This window comes from Lathyrus oleraceus, chromosome 4, assembly GCF_024323335.1.
Source record: "Lathyrus oleraceus cultivar Zhongwan6 chromosome 4, CAAS_Psat_ZW6_1.0, whole genome shotgun sequence".
Lineage (NCBI taxonomy): Eukaryota > Viridiplantae > Streptophyta > Magnoliopsida > Fabales > Fabaceae > Lathyrus > Lathyrus oleraceus.
Genome location: NC_066582.1, coordinates 494,374,818 through 494,397,952, shown reverse-complemented (window position 1 = coordinate 494,397,952; position 23,135 = coordinate 494,374,818). Strand labels below are relative to the sequence as shown.

At 35.8% G+C, this 23,135-nt stretch overlaps 1 protein-coding gene across 1 annotated transcript; it reads right to left on the bottom strand.

Moving 5' to 3' along the window:
- Positions 1-11,872: 11,872 nt before the first annotated feature.
- LOC127076683 (methyl jasmonate esterase 1) lies at positions 11,873-13,241 on the bottom strand. Its single transcript, XM_051018398.1, has 3 exons — positions 12,696-13,241; positions 12,488-12,619; positions 11,873-12,409 (listed from the first exon to the last, which is right to left on the bottom strand). The coding sequence occupies exons 1-3, from the start codon at positions 13,119-13,121 to the stop codon at positions 12,122-12,124; spliced, it is 846 nt and encodes a 281-aa protein (XP_050874355.1). The 5' UTR covers positions 13,122-13,241; the 3' UTR covers positions 11,873-12,121.
- Positions 13,242-23,135: the final 9,894 nt, after the last annotated feature.

Below are 23,135 nucleotides of genomic sequence, written 5' to 3'. Positions count from 1 at the left end.
ATAAAAGAATTGAGGAGGGAGACAAAGAAAGAGAGATACTGGATGTTTTCCGAAAGGTTGCGGTAAACATTCCGCTACTTGATATTATTAGGTAGGTTCCTAAGTATGCAAAGTTTCTGAAAGATTTGTGTACCAACAAGAGGAGGATTAAGGGAAGTGAAAGAGTAAACTTAGGACGGAATATTTCTGCCTTTATTCAGCCCAAACAATCATCCAAACAGATTGTAGGCGAGCAAAATGTTTCAGCCCTCACTACTCAGGTTCTGCCACAAAAGCAGAAGGATCCGGGAACATTTGTTATTCCTTGTACCATCGGGGATAGTAAATTTGAGAATTGCATGCTTGATTTGGGAGCGGGCATTAGTGTTATGCCTACTTCTGTTTATAATAACCTTTGTCTTGGTCCTTTGCAACATACAGGTTTAATCATTCAATTGGAAAACAGGAGCAACGCTCGATCCGCCGGGGTAGTCAAAGATGTTCTTGTTCAAGTTAACGATTTGATTTTTCCTGCAGATTTCTATATTCTAGACATGGAAGGAGAAACCAAGGCAAGCGGAGCTCCCATCATTTTAGGCAGACCGTTCATGAAAACGGCGAAGACAAAAATTGATGTTGACGATGGAACCATGTCCATGGAATTTGGTGACATTGTCGCAAAATTTAACATTTTTGATGCCATGAAACACCCTGTGGAGGAGCATTCCGTTTTTCATATTGAGCTGATTTCTGAATTAGTTGATGACTCTAGTTCTGAACTATTTGCGCTTGATTTTCCATCTCTCTCTGGTTTTGATGATATTTATTCATGTTCTGATTGTACTGACACTAACGTTTGTGTTGTCTATGCTGAGATTGATGCTACCTTACAGGCTGATACATTTCCTACAGGTGAAGTTGTTACCAATAAACTTGTTTTTGCAGTTGATGCTCTTGCATTCCCGGCTGCCCCAAGCACTCCATCCACCGAGCAGCCCCCGTCCTTAGAGCTAAAAGAGCTCCCTGAGAACCTGAAATATGCTTACTTGGAGAGTAATGAGAAACTCCCTGTTATTATCTCTTCTAACCTTGATTTCGATCAAGAAAATAAGCTTTTGCAGATTTTAAGGAAGCATAAAAAGGCATTTGGTTGGACATTGGCTAACATTCCAAGTCATATCACCTTCACGTGTCCATTTGACACTTTTACTTTTAGAAGATTCTTTGATCCTGGAATAAAAGGCGAAGATACTAATAAAAATTTCAAGTTCAATGGACATTACCCAAAGCTATTCCATGACAACCCCACTTTGGAAGAAGAAAATGTAGAATATATCTCTTTGGGAAAGACTACTTATGTGATCACCTATCCTCCTTGACTACTCGGGTGTGTTCTTTCCTCTCTCTTCTCTCTCTTATTTTATGTTTGTTTCTTTCATTGAGGACAATGCATATTTTAAGTGTGGGGGGGGGGGGGGATACTTTATTTTCTTTGTTTTTGTTCTTTGTTTTGTTTTGTTTTTATTTTCTTTATAAAAAAATTTGCATCTTCTTGAAAGTTTTAGGCTATAGATTACTTTGAGTCGAGTTTGCGGAGACTTGAGAAAAATTCACAAGATCGGTATTGTTTTAACACCGTAAGTCTCCTGCATATGGAAACTGAGTTGAATTTTTATTATGTTTTAGCCTTACATTCTCATCCTCTGACAGCTCTTGAGTAGTTTATTTCAGCAGTCAGCACCACCTCACACACACTCTACGTAGGGAAGCCGATGAATATAAGTGAGTGTTCCGAAAAAGAAAAAGAAAAAAAAGAGAAAGAAAAGGGAATGCACCTTCTAATTTTGGTGACCTTCACCCGGTCACTTAACCCAACGGATATAGAACCTTCAAAAAAAATTGAAAATAAGACTCTTTTGTAGTTGGTTCAGCGGGTTCTTGTGCTGAACTTGGTAGGGAGGATTACGGTCCGATCCCCCACAACTACAATTGAGTAAGCAAAGGGTTATGCCACTTAAGTACCAGAACCTCATGCAGAAAAGGATCAGAGTCACTAACCGATCGCCTTGCTATGAGTGTGTGGAGATAACGGGCTTAATGTGATTGCGCCTGAATGAAAAAGAGCAAAAGAAGGATGAGTAAGTTAGGCTTTAGTATAATAATATGATTCGAGTTGATTTGTGTATTCAGGAGGTTTATGTCTGCATAACTGTGGATTAGTGTTCTTACAATATCCTTAGTGTGCAAGATTAGTACCTATCAATGCAAAGTTAACCGAAGATGACTTGTAGCCTAGGATGAGTAACTGATGATGTATTTGTGATTTCTTTGTTTTGTTTTTCGTTTTGCTCGGAGTGCAAAAGTTCAAGTGTGGGAGAATTTGATCAGTGCATTTTGATGCACGTTCTTCCATGTTTGTACTTAAGCATTTCTTTGGTTTGCTTTACTTATTTTTATGTTTTAATGTGTTTTTACAATTTATTTTATTTTTGCACTTATTTGTTTTTCGCATTATATTTTCAGCATTAGCAGCTTTCACGAGAAAAATCATATCTTTAGCTACGAGTATCAGATTGAGGCTTGTGAGTATGCGTTGGAAAGCTAAGGAAAAGACCTACAACTTTTGTTCAGAAGTCGAGAGCTGAATCGGACTGTAGCAGGGCCAGAAAATCTGTTGAAGTTGCAGAATTTTATTTGTATTTTTGTTGGGTCATTTGTAGTGGGCTGGGTCGACCCAGTTGAGTTGTAAAACGGGTCTTTGTTTTCCCCTAGGTCTAGCAGCCGTACACCATTGGGAATTGAATGGAAAAAAATCATTGTTCAGGTACGAATTTGAGAGCTTGCAAAGAATGACTATGGAGAACTAATTTCCCAAGAATCAATTCACTGTAATCGGATGCCACTTTGAGGTTCTTTTATAATTTTCCATTAATCTGTTCCTTTGAATTATATCTATAATCACAATTACTTGCTTAATTTAATTGTTTTTACATGATAGAATTCTTTAATTTGATTGTTGTCTGCTTTGAATCAATTTCTTGATTAGTGTAGCTTTTGCATTATCGCGTTCGATCATATTGTGTTTGCTTAATTCGCAATAGTTTTAATCCGTTTGCTTTACTCAGAATTCAGGGACAGACTTCGTATAATTGTTATTGCGCTTGTCAGTAGCTTTTGTAATCGAATAGGATCAGACTCGTTTAGGGAATTGGAATTTTATAGGGATCAATGATAAGTTGGAAGATGATATAGTGGGTTGATTCGTTTCAGCTTATTCAAATAATCACTTTTCATAATGACTTATTTTCTGCATTTTTGTAATTGAACACCAAATCAACCCCCCCCCCCCCATTCGATTACGTTTAATTATTACAAACAAGAATGCTTGAGACGATATCCGAGTTTAATTGTCGATGTATTACGTTTTTACAAAATTACTCGTTTTGATCCGCGCGCGACAGCGGATCAGGCAGGTACAACTCTTTTATTTTAACATTATGCTTATTTGTTTACTCTATCTTAACACATTTAAATTTTCCTAGAAAGTCGTGATGTGTTTAGTCGCAGTTGTCAGTCTAAAATGTGTACTTTTTTTATGTGGTAGCCCTTCCTATGCACAAGGCATTTATCAACCATTTGAGTATAGTTTGTATTGCTAGCAAAAGATAATTTGTATTTTCCATCATCATTATGTACCTGAACGAAAACAAATGTACAAAGTTCCATCTCAACTGCATGACTACTTAGTTAAATTGAATTGTAACGTAATTCGACATATATCACTTTCTTGTTTCTTCACCTCAGTTAATATCAATGTTTTTTAATAATGAAATATATGAACACCATATTTAAGTTGTTTACTTTGACTTTCATCCTATTTTCTAAAAAAAAGTCAATGCCCCACCAAGAATGACTTCGATTACGCAATCATCATCGCCGAAGCATATTCTACAGTCAATTGATTCTTCCTATACTTTCTTTACAATACTCTTACAATCTAATCTCTAATCAACTAAATTAAATCATGTATTATCACAAGTTACGTGGATTGAATATCTTGAGTATATCATATAAAGTGATAGATAAATAAAAGGAGATGCAAACTCGTGGATCACGTTCGAATTTAAAAAATGGGCCTAAATTAAAAAAATAAAATAATAATAATTAAAAATGACGCACCAAAAATACGGTGTCATCCACTACACTTTATATAGTGATCAACCACCCTATGAAAATCCCAATTTTCCCTTATTATACTCTAGATTCCGATCTCTAGATGTGCCCATTCTTCAACAAAATCACCTCATGATTGAGGCAATCAGTTTTTGTCACAATCTTGGTTTAGATTTCAATCTTCGTATCATAGCTCTGAGTTCCAATCTCCATATCATACATCCAGATTATAATCCCCCGATTTATCCTTGACAATTTTTTTCACCATTTGACCGTAAGATAGTTGAAGTTTGAAATTTATTTAATAAACTTGAATTATAAGTCATTTATAAATCAATTTCACAATAAATCATACATATTTGGCATTCAATAAAAAGATTAAAATAGAATAACTAATGTGTATATATAAATTCCAAAATGTCAAATACAAATTTCACCATGTCATAATCAATCCAAGTACAAACCATAATACAAAAATATAAATCCCAATAAATAATATATTAGACACCCTTGTTCTTCCTCTACTGTCGGTACAGCAACGCATGTCGTGCCTCTACTAAGTTAGCTTGTAGAGTGTCCATTTGAAGGGTACCCTCCACAAACTCGCCCCTAGCTATGGCCTTTCTCCTAATAGCCACAATGCGGTAACATAAAGGTAACACATCAACGAAATGGTTTACCTTCATCTATTCCTCCTCTAAGATACCCTAATGAGATAGCCTTAGGGATCGCCCTCTGTATCTAGTGTCATGAACGGATGTGACACTCTATAAAACCATTATATATAGTTGTATACCATACTCTATGGACAAGGAGTTGGTACACAACATACATCTTCTTGCACCAGATGATTAAAAAGCGTTGCAAAGATCTCATCAACATCCCTACGGAGGACAGTGGCAGGAGCAACAACAACGAGGTCTTTGGGTATACCCTAGATATATCTAAACTGGCATAAAACTCCCTCAAGTAGATGGGGGTACATAAGTCGAGACCCATAGGCCATCCATCAAGAGTACAATTCTGTCATCTCTAAGGGTTATGTGTCATGGTGATAATTGTATGACATCCAATTAATATCATCTGACACGATGCAGTCAAGAGCAACTCAGAATGCCTTATTCGCCTAGTTTCTTATGAGCGGGATGATCGAGCACGCATGTGGCAAGGCCTCAAAGTAGTTATCCACATATCATTAAAGGTGTAAAAAATGGTTCTGATGAAATATTAGTAACAAAACAGTGTAGCATAGAAATTATGACGTTAATATCATTAAAGGTGGAAAAAATTATTGTAAATAGAATGTTGTTTAGAGTCAACTGTTGAGTCTTCCAAACATTACCCTCGGCTAGTTTATAGTAGAGGTACATGAAACAAGAAGCCACATAGTTATACTCTCGGACCCTCTCCAAGTCAAAACTAAGAGATATGACCTCAATGCACATGTTCTGTGGTATGCAACATGTGCATCATCAACATTAACCTCAACAACTACATCCATATGGTGCTCATACAGATCAACCAAGAATGAAAACCTATCATGACATCCTCTGGTGTCATCTAAATTTTATTGAGCTTTTCTCGGATCAACTCCCAAATAATTCACCATCATGCCTAGTGCCTTAAGTATGGTGGTTCCGGGGTAGTTTAATAATTTTCCATATATGGAAAGATGAATAAGGCATGAGACATCATTAAATGTGATGGACATCTCACCTATCAGAAGATAAAATGACGATGTCTCAACGTCCCATCTCTCCACAAAAGTAGACAATAAGTCATAGTTAATATAACAATGTCCAATCCTGCATAAATCCTGCAACCATGTTAGCTTTATGACATCTTAGAACAATGACTCATCAAGATGGGTCATCCTTGAAACCTTTCTTGTGCTACATTGTTAGACAGTCAAAATATTATAAAACAAATTTTTAAAAGAGTCATTAAAATATTTATACTATCTCTGCATCCCATATATGTCTAGCCACATGGTCTATATACATAGGGAAAATTGAAAGTTGATGAGCCTCTTGGGAAACCCTCTGGCAGCATCTGGGGAAGCAACCGCTTCTGGGCCAATAGGGGCTTTTGGGACAGCATCAGACACGTGAATCTGAAAACTCAATGCCAAAGATCCGTGAACTCGTGAAAATATCCATCATCATTAAAAGAAACTTTCTAACAACAGGTTGTAAAGGTCTAGCTTTCACCCTGCAAACGGAAGCATATTGGGACACTCTACCAAGTCTCAATATTTCCTAATTATCATATATTTTTATGCAATCAAACAAACATATTAGGTAGATGTCATAATGTGAAATATAAACAATATGCCAACGAGAACCAAAACACTAAATAAGGGGACCGAATTGTACAATCTAGATTGTATGCGAACGAGAACCATGGAACACTAAATAAAGCATATGACCCCTATAAACTATAGTGCATAAAAACACAATGCGAATCAGTTCATGATAAGCACAAAAAACATTTCTATTGCATTTAAGCCTAAACTATCATACATATAATCTATTTAGGTAATGAATGCATGTGGAAAAAAAAAGGAAAGAGATATAAAAAGCGTTAACGTAATTTATATAAGCTCTAATGGAGAGGACATTCAAATAACTGCAATATAATGAAGTAGAGATATAAAAAGCTTTAATGTAATTTATATAAGCTCTTAGTACCCTCTCTTTGTATTCTCTATTTTTTCTCTTTTGTAGAAATTGAAATGTGAAGGGAGAGGAAAAGGAACGGGTTTACCTAAACAACAGCGTCCAGATTCTAATATCCATATTAAATTCGAACTTTGGAATTCGGAGTAGTTTGAACATTGTGTGGTTCTCACTCTAATCTGGATGTGATCTTTTAGGTGCGTCCAAATTCCAATCTCTAGATTTTTTTAAGATCTTTCTTTAAGGGTTATTTCTAATCTCCAAAAATGGTTGGTGTTTTAAGGGAATATGAAATTGAGTATTATTTTTGGAATTTCCATAGGGTGCATGAGTAGCGCATAGGGTGCATGAGTAACACATGGGGTGAGATCAGTAACCCACAAATACAATTATATAGTAACAAAAAATGGACCCAATTATAATCCTTTTGTCTTTTGGTCCCTCCCATTTTTTGATGCGTTGGATTTTTTATAGCATTTTTCTTATGTCTAGTAGTAATAAACAAATTGGCCTCCCAATATTTGGGTCCCATCGCAGTGGAACATGTTGCTCTTGTGAAGTATCGTCCCTGATAAACGATACGAGAAAATAAATTAATTATAGTAGAGATGATAATGATATGTTGTATATATCAGAGATAAATTTAATAGTTTGTTAGCATTGTTATTAGTTTGTTAGGGTTCGTTAGGGTTGATCCTATTTTCAAGCTCTGAAAGATAGATCATCAGCCTATATATAAAGGTATGTCATGTGTCATCAACAACAATAAGAATACAACATATTTTTCAAGTTAAATTTCTATTATAGAATTTGTGCACGGTTCCAATTCGGAAGAGATATTGGAGAAGAAAAATACATCCAAACCTGAAACAAAGAACACAACAAAGAATACACAAGCATATCATCTAAACAACTCTGGTAATCTTGGAACTACACTCGTGGCAGAATTGTTGAATGGAGAAAATTACCTCATATGGGTAAGATTGATCAAGACGGCTTTGTGTATGAAGACGAAAGTTAGTTTCATTGATGAGAGCATCAAGAAACCATCAAGTCAATCTGAAGTGTACCATGACTGGGAGAAGGCGAATTTAATAGGGACAACTTGGTTGATCAACGCGACAGAATCAAATCTACACAGTAGCATCCCACATGCTTCAACGACACGAGATATGTGGGGTGGATCTTGAAGAATGCTTTGTTCAGACCAATGCACCATTAATCCATCAGATGTGGAGAAACTTGTGTTTAATGCGTAAACAACCAAAAACAAGTGTTACAGATTACTACACTCAATTCAAAATTCTTGTTGATGAATTGAGTGAATTGCAAATCCTACCTAAATGTAGTTGCGAAGCTGCTTAAGTATCAACACAAAGGTAAGAAGAACAATGAGTCCATATTTTTCTTGGAGGCTTTGATAGTGAATAATACTCTCATATCAAGGAAACCATACTTAATATTGATCCACTACCCTTTCTTAGGCAGGTCTTTAATCAAATGCAAAGAGAAGAATCTCGTTTTGCAGCAGATAAGGAAAAAGATTCTAAGGTAGAAAATGCATATGCATTTTACTCAGGTGCAGATAGGAAAAGAGGAAACAAATATCACTAAAGATTAAAATGTAATCACTAAGAGAAAACTGGACATGTCAAGGCAAAATGCTTTGAGATTGTTGGATATCCAGCAAGTTGGGAATCATGAAGAACTCAAAGGCGAGAACATAACAAATCTGGAGGGAAACAAGTAGAAAAAATTTCTCAAGCCACTAAGAGAAAAGAATATCCAGAAGCAGCAACATCAGGACACGCCATGCATGGAGTTCGTGCAAAAAATCATACAAACATACATGAAAACATTACTAGTAAATTTGAATATTGTTTCAATTGGATACTTGATAGTGGTGTTTCACACCACATGACTCTTTTGACCTCAATATTGAAGAAAAACAGAAAATTAGATAAATCTTTCTACATAACTACACCAACAGGGATTTCAACCTTCGTTGAAAATATGGAAGATGTGAATTTATCAAGTTCCCTTACATTAAAAGATGTGTTATTGGTTCCTGATTTTAAATGCAATCTGATTTCAATTCATAAACTAACATATGATCTAAATTGTTATGTGATTTATGATCAAAATTCTTGCACAATACAGGACCAAACCTCGAAGAGGAAGATTGGACCAGGTGACCTGTATGAGGGATTTATGTGTTCATAAAGCAACATCAACAAGGCTTCATGGGTGCACCTAAGAAGGACATGGCAACCTTATGGCACATTAGAATGAGACATTCCTCAAATCAAGTTCTTCGGCATATTTCATATTTAGTTTAATGCAATTTTGATAGAGAAAACCGTTGTGATGTATGCCACAAGGCAAAACAATGTAGAAACATTTTCCTTTTAAGTATTAATAAAGCTAAAGCACCTTTTGAATTGATTCAATGTGATTTATAGGGAAAATACCATACTGCCACAAACAATGGATTAAATTAATTTATAACCATTGTAGATGACTACACTCGTGGCACATGGATATATTTAATGAAACACAAGATAGAGACTTTACAACATTTGATTAGTTTTAGCAATCTAATCAAAAGGCGATTTCATATGCATATAAAGAGGATTAGGAGTGGCAATGGGATAGAGTTCACTAACTTGAATTGCAAGTGATTCATCAAAATAAGGGATCATGCATGAAACTTCTTGTTTTGTCACACCTCAATATAATGGACATGTGTAACATAGGCATATACAAATTTTGAACATAGCACGAGCCTTGAATTTTCAAGAAAAACTCCTATTGCATTTTTGGGGAGATTGTGTATTGACAACAGTGGATCTAATCAATAGAACCCTTACAGTGGAAAATAAGAGAATCACTCATACGATTTACTTTTTAAGAGAGCACCAAACTATAAGCACTTGAGAAATTTTGGATGCTTGTTCTATAAGAAGAATGACTCAAAGGGAATCAGTAAATTTGATCCCAGGGCTGAAAGGTGTATATTTATTGGTTATCCACAAGGTTAAAAAGGATTGGAAGTTTACAATCCAAAGACTCGTGAATGGTGCATATCGAGAGATGTAGTGTTTTATGAGCATATCTTTCCTTACCATGTGCAAGATAATAATTGGTCTACTAAATTTAGAAATAACTCATCAAGTGATAACCTCAATGATTAGTCTTCACTCTATAATGATGCAGAATTGGAAGTACCAAGCCTTGGGCGTACAAAATCAAACATAAAGCTAAAGGTGACATTGAAAGGTACAAGTCCAGATTAGTTGATAAAGTTTACACACAAGTATAAGGTGATGGCTTCAATGAAACTTTTTCACCAGTGGGCAAAATGATCACATTCATATGCTTGTTAACAGTTATAGTGGCGAAAAGATGGAAATTACATCAAATGAATGTTAGCAATGCCTTCATGCATGAAGAATTGACAGAAGAAGTATACATGAGTCCTTCACAAAGATATAAAGTTCCAAACAAAGATTTGGTATGCAGATTAAAGAAGTCATTATATGGCTTAAAACAAGCATCTAGAAATTGGTATAGCAAGCTATCTAAATCTTTGATAAAATATAGTTTCCAAGACAACTAGTCTGATCATAGTCTATTTACTTATTCACATGGATCAAGTTTTTTTGTTTTTTTATCTATGTTAATGACTTGAACATTGCTAGTAATGATCTTGAGGCCTGTGACCAGTTCAAGAAATCTCTCAGTCAATGTTTCCATAGGAATGATCTTGGTTTTCTTAAATACTTCTTAGGCCTGGAATTAGCACAACGGTCAAAATGAATATTCCTTTGTCAAAGAAAATACACCGTAGACACTCTACAAGAATGTGGAATGCTTGGTTGTAAGCCTTCTTTGTTTCCAATGGAACAAAATCACAAATTTGCTTTGGTCAAGCAACCTCCACTCTTAGAACCGTCAAGGTATAGGAGATTTGTTGGATGTATGATTTACTTAATTATCACTAGGTCTGAACTAACCTACTTAATTCATATTCTGAGTCAATTCATGCAAACTTCATTCCAAGACCATTGGGATGCTGCTATGCGAGTATTACGATATCTCAAATCTTCTCCTGGTCAAGATATCATTCTTCCACAACATAATGATCTACAACTAGTTGGCTACTATGACTCATATTGGGCATCGTATCACATTACCAAAAAGTTCATCTCATGTTATCTAATGAAACTTGACAATGTTCCAATATCATGGAAAACAAAGAAAGAAGCCACAGTTTCTTGATCCTCAAGTGAGACTGAATATCGTGCAATGGAACATGTCACAAGTGAAATTCTATGACCACGTAATTTGTTAGAGACTCTGCAAGTTCGACGCATCAAACTCACGTTTCTGCATTCTGACAATAAAGCAGCTTTCCATTTAGCCGCAAACACATTCTTCCATGAAAGAACAAAGCACGTTGAAATTGATTATAGTTTTATCAAAGAACACGTATAGTCAGGTGGCATAAGCACAACTTACACTCCCATCAAAGGACAAAATACTAACATTTTTACTAAGTCCTTAGGTGTGAAAGTTTTTCAAGACCTCATGTTCAAGTTGAATGTTCATAATCCTCACCCTCCAACTTGAGGGAGAGTATTATAGATAAATTTAAGAGTTTGTTAGGGTTTATTATGATTGTTATTAATTTGTTAGAGTTGATCTTGTTTTCAAGTTCTGAAAGATAGATTTTCAGCCTATATATAAAGGTATGTCATGTGTCATCAACAACAATAAGAATACAACATATTTTTCAAGTTAGTTATATATATATATATATATATATATATATATATATATATATATATATATATATATATATATATATATATATATATATATATATATATATATATATATATATATATATATATATATATATATTTATTAAGATTATAAATGACAATACTAAAGAGAGTCGGGTCATATATATAATAGAAAAATAGTAGAAACTAGACTTAGTTTGAGCATGTAGAAAAAAACCACTTAATTTTGATGTAAGGAAAGTAGATTCAACATTGCGTAGTCGAATGATTAGAGATAGAGGTAGATTTGAAAAAATTAGTAATAGAAATCTTGAGATTAATGAACTAAATATAATGAAGTAACAAACAAGATGCGACTCTAATTTTTCTTATTCAATGGAATTCACAATCATAATTGAAAATAGAAATATAATGCCATCCATACACACAAGTGTTTTGGGACATGGTAGGCACGAATACCATATATCATTATTAATTAAAGGATTAGAATTTTTGGGCAATCTTTAGAAGGATAGAAGTAAGCTTGTTTGGTTTGGAGAACACGACCATGTGATCAGAATCCTTAATCACTTTCACCTCAGCAAATGGGCCACTTCTCTCAATCATCCACTTTTGTAGATCTTCAGTTACTAAATTGTCACTTTTGCTGATAATAAAAATTTTAGGTACTCTTCCATTTCTATCATTGGTAACTGCAGTTTCAGTCTTCAATAATTCAACATCTTTATAAATTGGCACAGGTCTCACCAGGGACAATGCAAGGGTCAAATCCTACAAATTTTAACTTGGAGTTACATTCATTAAAACTCAAAATGTTACTAAAATTCATCTGAAAAAGTTTATATATACCTCAGGTGGTGATAACTGATACATCCTTGATGCCATGAATTTTGGTCCAACCATTCTAGCAGTAGCAGGTTTGTTGGGTCCATCAAAAAAGAAAAATTGTGTGTCCATTAAAGAAATGTTCCTCTTGGCTTGCTGCAAAATAGTCACTGACAATTACTCAAATTGTAATTCAAAATTTAATCCTAAAAATATGAATTTAATAGAGTACCTCTTGAAGAATAGCAGGGTATGTGAGATTTTGACTAAGCACATAAGCAGTAACAAAAACTGCAACTGAAATTTTGTGTGGAAATTTTTCCATTGCAACAGATGTAGACACCCCACCAAGACTGTGACCAACGAGAATCACTTTTTCATTTGAAGGAAGAGACTCCATGAATGTCATCAAAGGTTCATAATATGTTGAAATTGAATGAATATCTTGAACCTGTATTGGATTGATACCAGAAGCAGACAATTCAACCGTTGTAACATTATGACCAGCTGATTTAAGCATAGTTGCAACCTTATACCAACACCATGCACCATGGCTTCCGCCATGAATCAACACAAAGTGCTCACTATTAACACAAACTAATGGAGAAATAATTAATAAGAAAAGTATGTGCACAAAGTGCATCTCCGTTTTCATCATCTTGTAAATTTTGCTATTCCTATTGTAACCGTCATCCTTTATATATACATAGATACAAAAGTTTCTATATGCTTGCTAAATAATTCTGGTCTTATTTTATATTCTGGTCTCATTTTTCAGTGGATTAATTTTTTGCAAGTGTACAACATGCCCAAAAAAGTCAATGCCATTTTAATACAATCATTTTGAGACTTTCATTTCAGTTAGATGAAAGTCTTTTTATATTAAAATTTTAGAGTACATTACAAGTGGGCTGTCGGTTCTTTGGATTTTTTTGTCTCCTTTGGTTCTTGACAAGCCGATTAGGCTTTTGCTGATTGATCGGGAGGGTGATTTGGTAGTGGTGGTTGTTCCTTATTCACCAGGTTGTCCAGTTGATCAGTTTTCTTCTTTATAGTGTTCGCCCGTCTTTAGAGCTTCGTCGTTGATTTCTCTTCCATGGTTGCCTATATTTTTACAAAGGAACTTGAGAAGTCATATGTTAGCCTCATCTCTTGTGAATATATATGTTGAAGATTGGGGAGGGTATCTCCTTCAAGTTTTTTCCATATGAAAGTGATTTTCAACTATCCCTACTTTTCAGGGAAGAAGTTCAAATAAGCATATTTATATTTCTCCTTTTTGCTTTTTACCTTATGATGGGAGTCTGGTAGTTACCTTGACGCAGGTTTGAGAGCCCTTGTAGTATTGGTACACAATTTATCAACTTTTTATGATGGGAGTCTGGTAGTTACCTTGACGCAGGTTTGAGAGCCCTTGTAGTATTGGTACACAATTTATTTATGATGGGAGTCTGGTAGTTACCTTGACGCAGGTTTGAGAGCCCTTGTAGTATTGGTACACAATTTATCAACTTTTTCTTTGTATCATCTAGTGATTCATCCTATCTTTTTATCCAGTGATGATCTTTTGGGATCTATTTTTGTCCATCAAAAAGCTTTTCAGGTCTTAGTCAAGTCTAAAGAGGTTGGGTTTTCCTTTTCTCTTAGTGAATCTTTGTGATTAGTCAGTTGGTTCAGTTGGAAGAAAGAGATGTCTTGTTTAAGAGAGTTAGGGAAGGAGAAGGTTTCAAGGATTATTGGTTCCTTTAATGTTAGAGGGTTAGGGGATAGTATAAAGTAGAGGAAGGTGAGGAAGTTGGTCAAACATATTTATTTATATTTTTTAGAAATTCAAGAGATTAAGCTTAGGGAGGTGGATGAGGTCTTGTGTAGTTATTTTTGGGGAATTCTGCTTGTGCTTTGAGTTTTTCCTGTGTAGAGGGTGCTAGTGGTGGGTTGCTTTATATTTGGTGTGGTACAAAAGGGAAGGTGGTTTTTTCTTTCTCTAGGTTGGGTTATCTTAGGGGTTTGTCTTGAGTGGAATGTGAATGTTCGTCCTTGCTTTGTTCTGAACGTGTATGTTAAGTGTCCGTTTGAAGAGAAATTGGTCATGTGGGATTTTTATATTTGAGCACGTAAGAGGTTTTAGGGGGATGTTTGGCGTGTTATAGGAGATTTCAATGTTGTATTTTTCCCAATCGAAAAGAATGGCGTGAAAATGGAGGTTCATGGGTCGCTCCTTGTTAAATCTCTTAAGTTGAAGCTTTTATTCATGAGATATGTTTATTGGATTTATCCCTTCTAGCAAGGAGATTTACTTGGTTTCATGCTAATTGTGTTTATATGAGTAGGCTGGATCGAGTTCTAATGACGACAGGGTGGGAGGAGAAGTGGGGTCAGGGTAGTCTATGGGCCTTGGTATGTGACATCTCTTATACTTGCCATGTTGTGCTAAAGTATCTTGATCAGCTTTAGGGGCCTAAATTGTTCCGGTTCAATAATTCATGGTTGGAGAGTCCCAAGCTTTTAGTCATTGGTTCTAGAATCCTTAAGGATGGAGATTGGAGAGGGTTGGATAACTTGTAATATTTATAATAGGTTGAAAGATATGAAAGGCTCTCTTAAGATTTGGAACAAGATGGTGTTTGATAATTTGAAATCTAAGATTAAGATTTGCTCGAATAAGCATGAGTGTCAGGAGTTAAGAGTGGAGTCATAGGTTTTGTCTCAAAAGTAGTTAGGAAGTTGAGCATTCGTTTGTCAGGAGTTGTTGCATCTAATTAGGTGTGGGGATTCTCATCCTTTCCAGGGTCTAGATTGGCTTAGTAGAAAGGGGGTGATGAAAATTCAGGGTTTTCCATGACTATTTCAAGCAAAGGAGTAGAAGGAATAATTTGATTGCACTTCGAGCATGTAACTAGTAGTTTGAAGAGGTTCCTGAGGTTCACGGGGATATTTCTAGGTACTTAAGGAGAACTTTCTCTAATTTTGAGGTGTTTATGCATACCTTAGATTGGTTTCTTCCACGAGTCTTTCGCCAGTTGAAGGTGAGTCCCTTTCTGCAGGGTTTTTGCCTTCATAAGTGGATGAGGTTGTAGTTGGTATGGATGAATCCAACACTTTGGGTATTAGGTTTTAATTTTTCAATATATAAGAAGTTTTATGAGTCCATCAAGGTGGAGATATATGTGATGTTTAATGTACATTTTTTTCGTTCTTATCCTGAAGGTTGAGTCTCCTCTAAAGTTGGGGATTTTAAAGGCATTTCTCTTCTGAAATATTTGTATAAGCTAATGGCAAAGGTCTTGGCTCCTAGGATAACATAGGTTATAGGGAGGTTTATCTCCCTTGATCAATCGACCTTTCTTAAATGGAGGTTGTTGGTGGATAGTGTGGTTACACTTAATGGGGTTTTATATCTTGTAAAGGTTTCTAAGAGAGAATGTTTTATGTTTAAAGTTGATTTCAAGGAGGATTATGACTCTATTAGTTTGTCTTTCCTAGATTATATGCTTTGGAGGATCGAGTTCTATGGTAAGTGGAGAGAGTGGATTACAACTTTTATCTTTTCGTAGAGTCTCTCGATTTTGGTGAGCGGTTTCCCAATAGAGGATAAAAGTATCCAAAAGGGCCTGAAGCAAGGAGACCCATTAGCCCTTTTCTTTCTTCTCCTATGAGTAGAGGGTATTAATGGTTACTTGAAAAATGCATTCTTGGTTCATGATTTTGAATGTTTTAAGGTGGGTTTTGATGGGTTAGAAGTGTCTTGTTTTTACTATGTTAATGATATGGTGCTTGTTGGGATTCCGTTAGTGGAGAATCTCTTGATTGTCAAGGCAATTGTTAGATATTTTAAGCTCACATCGGGCCTTAGAGTCAACTTTGCTAAGAGTTGTTTGTATGGAGTTAATGTTGGGAGACCTTTTCTAGATCGGATATATGAGTACTTACATTGCAAGGTGGGTTCCCCTCCCTTTAAGTATTTAGGGATTCTGATGGATGGAAACTCAAAGAAGGTAAGGGTTTAGGTCTAGGACTTTCGATTGAAAAGACCTTTTCTTTTTTTGGGAGGATTAACTATTAGAAAGGATGGTTGGTCTCATTATTGAAGTGGTTAGGATCAGAAGATAAGACTCATGGGTTTAGGAACCGAATCCAGCAAGGGGGTTCTCGGTTCGGTCAACTTATGATATCGTTTTGGTCAGGGCTGGCTATTTGGAAGGTAGGTATGAGAGGGTTTTCCAGGGTTTGGAAGAGTAGGGCGTCTTCCAAATTGGTAGGGTTCGCTTTGCACATGCTTTAGAATAGGTTTCCAACTAGGCACTACGCCAAAAACTGGAATAGACAGCGCACCTTAGAGGGCGCTTTATTACAAAAGCGCTCTCTAAAGTGAAGCGAAAAATAAGGAGCAATAGACAGCGCACTTTAGAGGGCGCTTTTGTAATAAAGCGCCCTCTAAGGTGAAGCGAAAAAATAAGGAGGAGATAGAGGGACAACAATACATGGCGCTTTTTATAAAGCGCCCTCTAAGGTTACCCTTAGAGGGCGCTTTGAATAAAGCGCTGTTATAAGTCCATGTGCATTTCCAGCTTATAAAGCGCTTCTGGAAAGTCTTAGAGAGCGCTTCCATAAGCGCCCTCTTAGGCCCCCTTTAGAGGGTGCTTTTTTTCCACAAGCGCCCTCTAATGTCCCCTTTAGTAAACATTAAAATTATAAAATACTGCGCGTTTTGTTATTTCACTATCTGTTATTTTCGTTCTTTTTCACGTTAGGGTTCTAAGGCGTTTTCCTTCCACCTCTGTTAGATCTACATTATTACTGCGCGTTTCCTCCTTCTACCAATCAAAGGTACACGCTTTGCCCAATTTCTGTTTTATGTTATTGCTTTGTTTTAGCTTTGCCCAATTTCTGTTTTATGTTATTGTTGTCTATGCTACGTTTGTTTCGACCTGTAAAGTTTCAATATTCATAGTCATTTAAATAGTTTGGGTTTATTAGGAAATTGACGGTTGGTTTTTAGTGACCATTGTAGCGCATGCAATGGGACTACATTACCCAGTAGTTAGGGTTATACGACCTATGAACATATGATTTTGTGTCAACACCAGTATCATTAGAAACCTAGGTCCGAATGTGTTTGAACTCTTCTGAAATTGTTTTTTGTTTATTTTAATTGTTTTCTTTATTACAGGTAAAATGACTTTTATGATTTTAATTGTTTTTACATTTGTCATCTGATTTTAATTGTTTTCTTTTTTACAGGTAAAATGGCTATTATGAAGTCAATCATTCGTGCAAGGGGCAAGGGATGCTCGAAAGTATCAATTGATATTTGTTTAGATGGAGATGCTCTATTGTCGTCAAGCCTCATTCGCGTAGATGATGATGCTGGATATTTGAAAGTATCCCTCTACGACAATGGAACATGTCCATCTAAACATATATCAATTCTATCTTCAAAAGATAAGGGACCAAAAATATAAGGGGATTACGCAGCAAATCGAGTCAGTTGCATAAAAAGAAAAAGGTATAAACACAATTATATGATATTTATGATTTTAATTGTTTTTACATTTGTCATCTGATTTTAATTGTTTTCTTTTTTACAGGTAAAATGGCTATTATGAAGTCAATCATTCGTGCAAGGGGCAAGGGATGCTCGAAAGTATCAATTGATATTTGTTTAGATGGAGATGCTCTATTGTCGTCAAGCCTCATTCGCGTAGATGATGATGCTGGATATTTGAAAGTATCCCTCTACGACAATGGAACATGTCCATCTAAACATATATCAATTCTATCTTCAAAAGATAAGGGACCAAAAATATAAGGGGATTACGCAGCAAATCGAGTCAGTTGCATAAAAAGAAAAAGGTATAAACACAATTATATGATATTTATGCATAGAAAATGTTAATTCTTGATCTTATACATCACCTAACTAATTTTATGATATTTTAGGTTCATGCTATTGATATTGAACAAAAAGAGGTTGTTGCTAAGAAGACTGCTGCTACCAAAAAAAACATACATCTCAGAGATGCTTTTGCTACTTAGTTTTATTTCTTTTTAAGTTATGAATTGGTTGTATATAGAATCTTTAGAAGTTAAACGATTATATATCAGTGGATTGTTGTATATGTATGGATTGTTGTATATAAGGCTTGTTGAATGCAATGTGTGAAAAAGGGCTTCAAATTATATAGTTTTGGGTGTACTGCTTCAATATACAGGTTGTCTAAAATAAATAAATAAATATAGCGCTTTTTAAAAAAAAAATTTAAATAACCACCCACTTTAGAGGGCGCTTTTACTGGAAAGCGCCCTCTAAAGTGGAAACATTTAAGGGTTTAGAGGGCGCTTTTACTAGAAAGCGCCCTCTAAACCCTTAAAAGTTTCCACTTTAGAGGGCGCTTTCCAGTAAAAGCGCCCTCTAAACCCCTTAAATGTTTCCACTTTAGAGGGCGCTTTTTTGAAAAAGCGCCCTCTAAAGTGGCCCTTAAAGGTCTTAAAGAGCCACTTTAGACAGCGCTTTCACTAGGAAAAAAAGCGCTGTCTTTACCTATGCCAGCGCCAGATTAGAGGGCGCTTTAAAGCGCTGTTATAGGCCAAAAAAAGCGCCCTCTTTTCCCTTATTTGGCATAGTGAGGAAAAAAGTTTTGAGGCGTCAAATTGTGTTTGGTTTTAGTATTGCAGGTTGTGTGTTATATGTTAGGCATGTGGATTCAATTGATAATGTTTTTTTCTTGTGTGATTTTGATTCAGCCATCTGGTATAGAGTTTTCAGATGGGTGGACTGGCCTGGGCCTCTACCGCACTCGATCTTAGTAGTTTTTGAGATATTTCAGGGTCTAAGTCAAGGTAAACTGATTTCTTCAGCTAGTTCTCTCCAAAGTTTAGTTTTGCTTGGTGTTTTAGGATAAATAAGATCATTGGTTTGGTTGACTTGGTGAGGATGAGAAATTTGACTATGCAATGACGATCCATCGACAATGCTAGATGCTTTCCCTGCTTCAAACTAAATGCTTTGGGTCCTCAAATATTTACCTTTATCTCTAGGTATTAAGGCTTGTTGTGATAATCTACAACACATATACCTTTGTTATTCATCAATCATTTTTCTATAGTCACACAAGACAAGAGATAACATCAAACATCAATTAAGCCATTAACATAAGTTTTTCATATTAATATTAGAATCCTAATTTTTTTATAGTTACTTGATCCTACATATATGATTGATCACATAATACATAAATCAAGAAAACACATATACATTTTTAAGCATAAACAGTTGCTTAGTGAGATATCTCATTATGAAATACACAAATCAAACATTAATTAAGTCGTTAACATCAATATTTCATATTAATATTAAAATCCTAATTTTTTATAGCTACTTGATCATAAACATATGATTCATCACATAATACACAAATCAAGAAAATACATATATATTTTTAAGCATAAACAATTTCTTAGTTGGACTAAGAGTTTCCACGGGAGGGATCAAACATAGAAATCTTTCCCAATAGGCGCGACCAAAGTCAACCCTAAGAGACTTAGTGATAGATCTTGTTAGATGGCTTGATAGAAGTCTTGCCCAAGAGGTTTCTAATTTCATAGAAGAGTTGTGAGTAATACTTTTCCTGCCCTATGGGGTGTGTCCAACACCTTTGAAAACCCGAAAATACCCTTCATGTGTCCGGAGATGCATCTCCAAACGCATCTAAAATCAAATCAGCCCTCGTAATTCTGCCACACACCCTATTTTTCCCAAATTTTGGTAAGGAGATGCATCTCATAGGTTTTTTGGGGTGAATCCGAAGATGCATCTCCGTAAACCCCCTGAATTCATTTTAAGTTATTGGAAGCGAGTTTATTGTACATCACATGGATATTTCAGAGATGCATCTCCGGAAACCCTCTGAATGCATTCTAGGCAACAACATTGTCTAAAATTTGCCATTTTTTTAGTCTAACTTATATTTTAGGTCATTTTAAACCATAAATTAGAAAATGCATACATTAATTTATTCAAACATGTTACACATACATTTAAAAAGCCATTCATTAATCAAAGTAAATTCACAAGGTACTAACCATATATAACTTGATTTGAGTATACAAAAAATAATACAACCAAACATAAATTATTAGGCATGTCTAACCCTCCGACTTCTTTGCCTGTATTGCAAGGCATTTCATGCCTCAGCAATAATACCTTCTACGAGGGCCAACTGGGGGTTGACTTCCTCAAAAAGTCATGCCTCTATGCCCAATTTCTCCATATCCATAATAGGCTGACAGGTGATGCTTACGTCTTGTGTGTGATCATATCTAGAAGCGCCTGGTGTCATGATAGGATGTGACATCGTATATAACCATGTCATGTAGCCCTCTGCATAAGCCCAATGTATAGGAGCTGGCACTCTGCGATATGCCTTTGGTACCAAATTACTTTGAAATCCTCAAGTATGGCATCAAGATCTTTGCGAAGGTTGGTGGGAGGTGAAAAATCTTAGGGGTGTCTCGGAATAACATCCAAATACCCAAACAGGTGCATCACTCGCTCAGGAAGAAACAAATACATTAAAGCTAACCTGCAAGCCATCCATCTGGAGTATAATGAAATTATGCCATCTTATGCATCTCGTGGTGACAACAGTACGGGCAGAATGCAATGTCATATGTTACATGACTGTCAAGATACACCTGTAATGGATCTATCTTCTGACTCCCTCTGAGAAGGGAAAAGGCGCAATCATGTGGCCAATATTTAATGTAGTCAGGCACATGTTACCACCCAAAAATGCAAGGAAATTGAGAGATGATCCATCCTTAATAATGGTTCAATTAAAATATTTGTAACAAGTGTAACAAAAGAGTTACAGAGATATTGGTAACATTAAATTATCTTATGCAACATAAAACTTCATGTCATTTGCTTTGTCTTCCAAAGACAACCCTCGCTCAGCTTCGACTACAGATAGACCAAACAGACGGCCCTCAGTGGTACTTATGAATCATTATTAAGTCGGTGAAGCATTTCAGGTAGACCACATCGATATAAGTTACATTTTTGTCCACAAACATGGATGTGTCAATCAGGAACAATAGGTAACACCTCAATGCACATTGTCGATGGTAGTCAACTTGCATATCATCAATGCCTGCGTACACTGCCATATGCAGATGGTTTTAATATTGTTCTTCCAAGAATTAAATCTAGCATGAGCACATCTAGTATGAGCTACCTCATTTGTAGCCTCAGTTGGGTCGGCTCGCAAATGGATGATCATCATCTCGACGACTTCATCTCGATTGATCCTTCTATGGTTCAGTAATTTCCCCTGATGGGAAGATTCAAGAGGCATAAGACGTCATCCAGGGTGATGGCCATCTAGCCAATAAGAAGGTTGAAAAATGACATCTTTGAATGTCATCTCTATGCAAATGCCACCTACAAATCATGGTTTATGGTAGTGTACATAGCAACACATAAACCGGCAAGCCCATAGTAGCAGATAACATCCTTGAACCAGTTAGTGTCGGGTTGTTCCAGTTCTAAAATCGTCCTTCTATGATTTACGGATTTTAAACATGGACAATCTTGAGAAAAAAAATATCACCACCAGTCGTGAATTAATTAGTTAAAAATAGATGTAATGCAAAATTAAATAATATACCTCTCTTTCCCAGACATGCCTAGAAGCATGGTCTCCAAAGAGATAAAGTAAGGAGGTGTCAAATGGGTCTCCTGGATAACTATCACATGGGCATTAGCAGTGGGTTCCTTTTGGGCTTTGGGGACTTCCCATGAAGTAGATGCCTGAGATAAATGACTCTGGGAAGTAGAACCAAGTGGTTGTGAACCTCGACCTTGTGAACCATCAAATGAGGCATCATCGAATGATGGCCTCGTGGCCCTGCGCATGGCCCTCTCACGCCGTACAACGCATGTTGGGACACACAATTGAGCCAAATTATGTCCTGGTTGTTTTCAGCTATTGCATCTATAATAAACTAAAACAAAAACATATCAAATTGCAACCAAAATGCAGTCAGGCCAATTCTGGAGATACATCTCTGAAACAGTCCAACAAAAATTTGGAGATGCATCTCCGGATGAACTCGCGATTTTAAGCAATGGAAGAAACCCCAATGGTACCCTAAACTCCAACCAAATAGGAATGCATGTCTATACCAATTACATATTATGAGTGTACTACTATCTAATGCATCTTAAATAACCTATGATACCTAAAACATCATTCAAATCTTTAAAAAAATATGAAATGAAAAAATTATCAAATTAGAGTTGTAGATGAGAAACTTGAATGCAGTGAGTGACTTTGCAGCAAATGAAGTAGAATGGAGTGAGTGAACATGAAGAATCTTGATGAAACTTGCTCAAATGGGATTTGTAAATGACTTTGCAGCAAAAAAACTCAAATGAAGTTTTTTTAGTGATTGCAGAAAATGAAGGAGGAAGAGGGAAGGATCTGGTGTGAGTATATGAAACAAACGTGTCCAGAGATACATCTCCGAAAAAACTACTAAATTTTGAATTAAAGGTTTTTACGGAGATGTATCTCTTGACTCATCTTATTGTTGATATGAAGATTTGTCTTCAAATAAAATGTTGGCAAAATAAGGACGACTCGCCAATTTACATTAATATTGTGTTAGA

Bases quoted from the DNA above. Each gene is read 5' to 3' on its own strand.
- LOC127076683 (XM_051018398.1), bottom strand. From the start codon at position 13,121: ATGATGAAAACGGAGATGCACTTTGTGCACATACTTTTCTTATTAATT. The intron at 12,620-12,695 runs GTACTCTATTAA...ACTATTTTGCAG, and splicing joins ACCCTGCTATTCTTCAAGAG to CAAGCCAAGAGGAACATTTC. The intron at 12,410-12,487 runs GTATATATAAAC...TAAAATTTGTAG, and splicing joins ATCAGTTATCACCACCTGAG to GATTTGACCCTTGCATTGTC.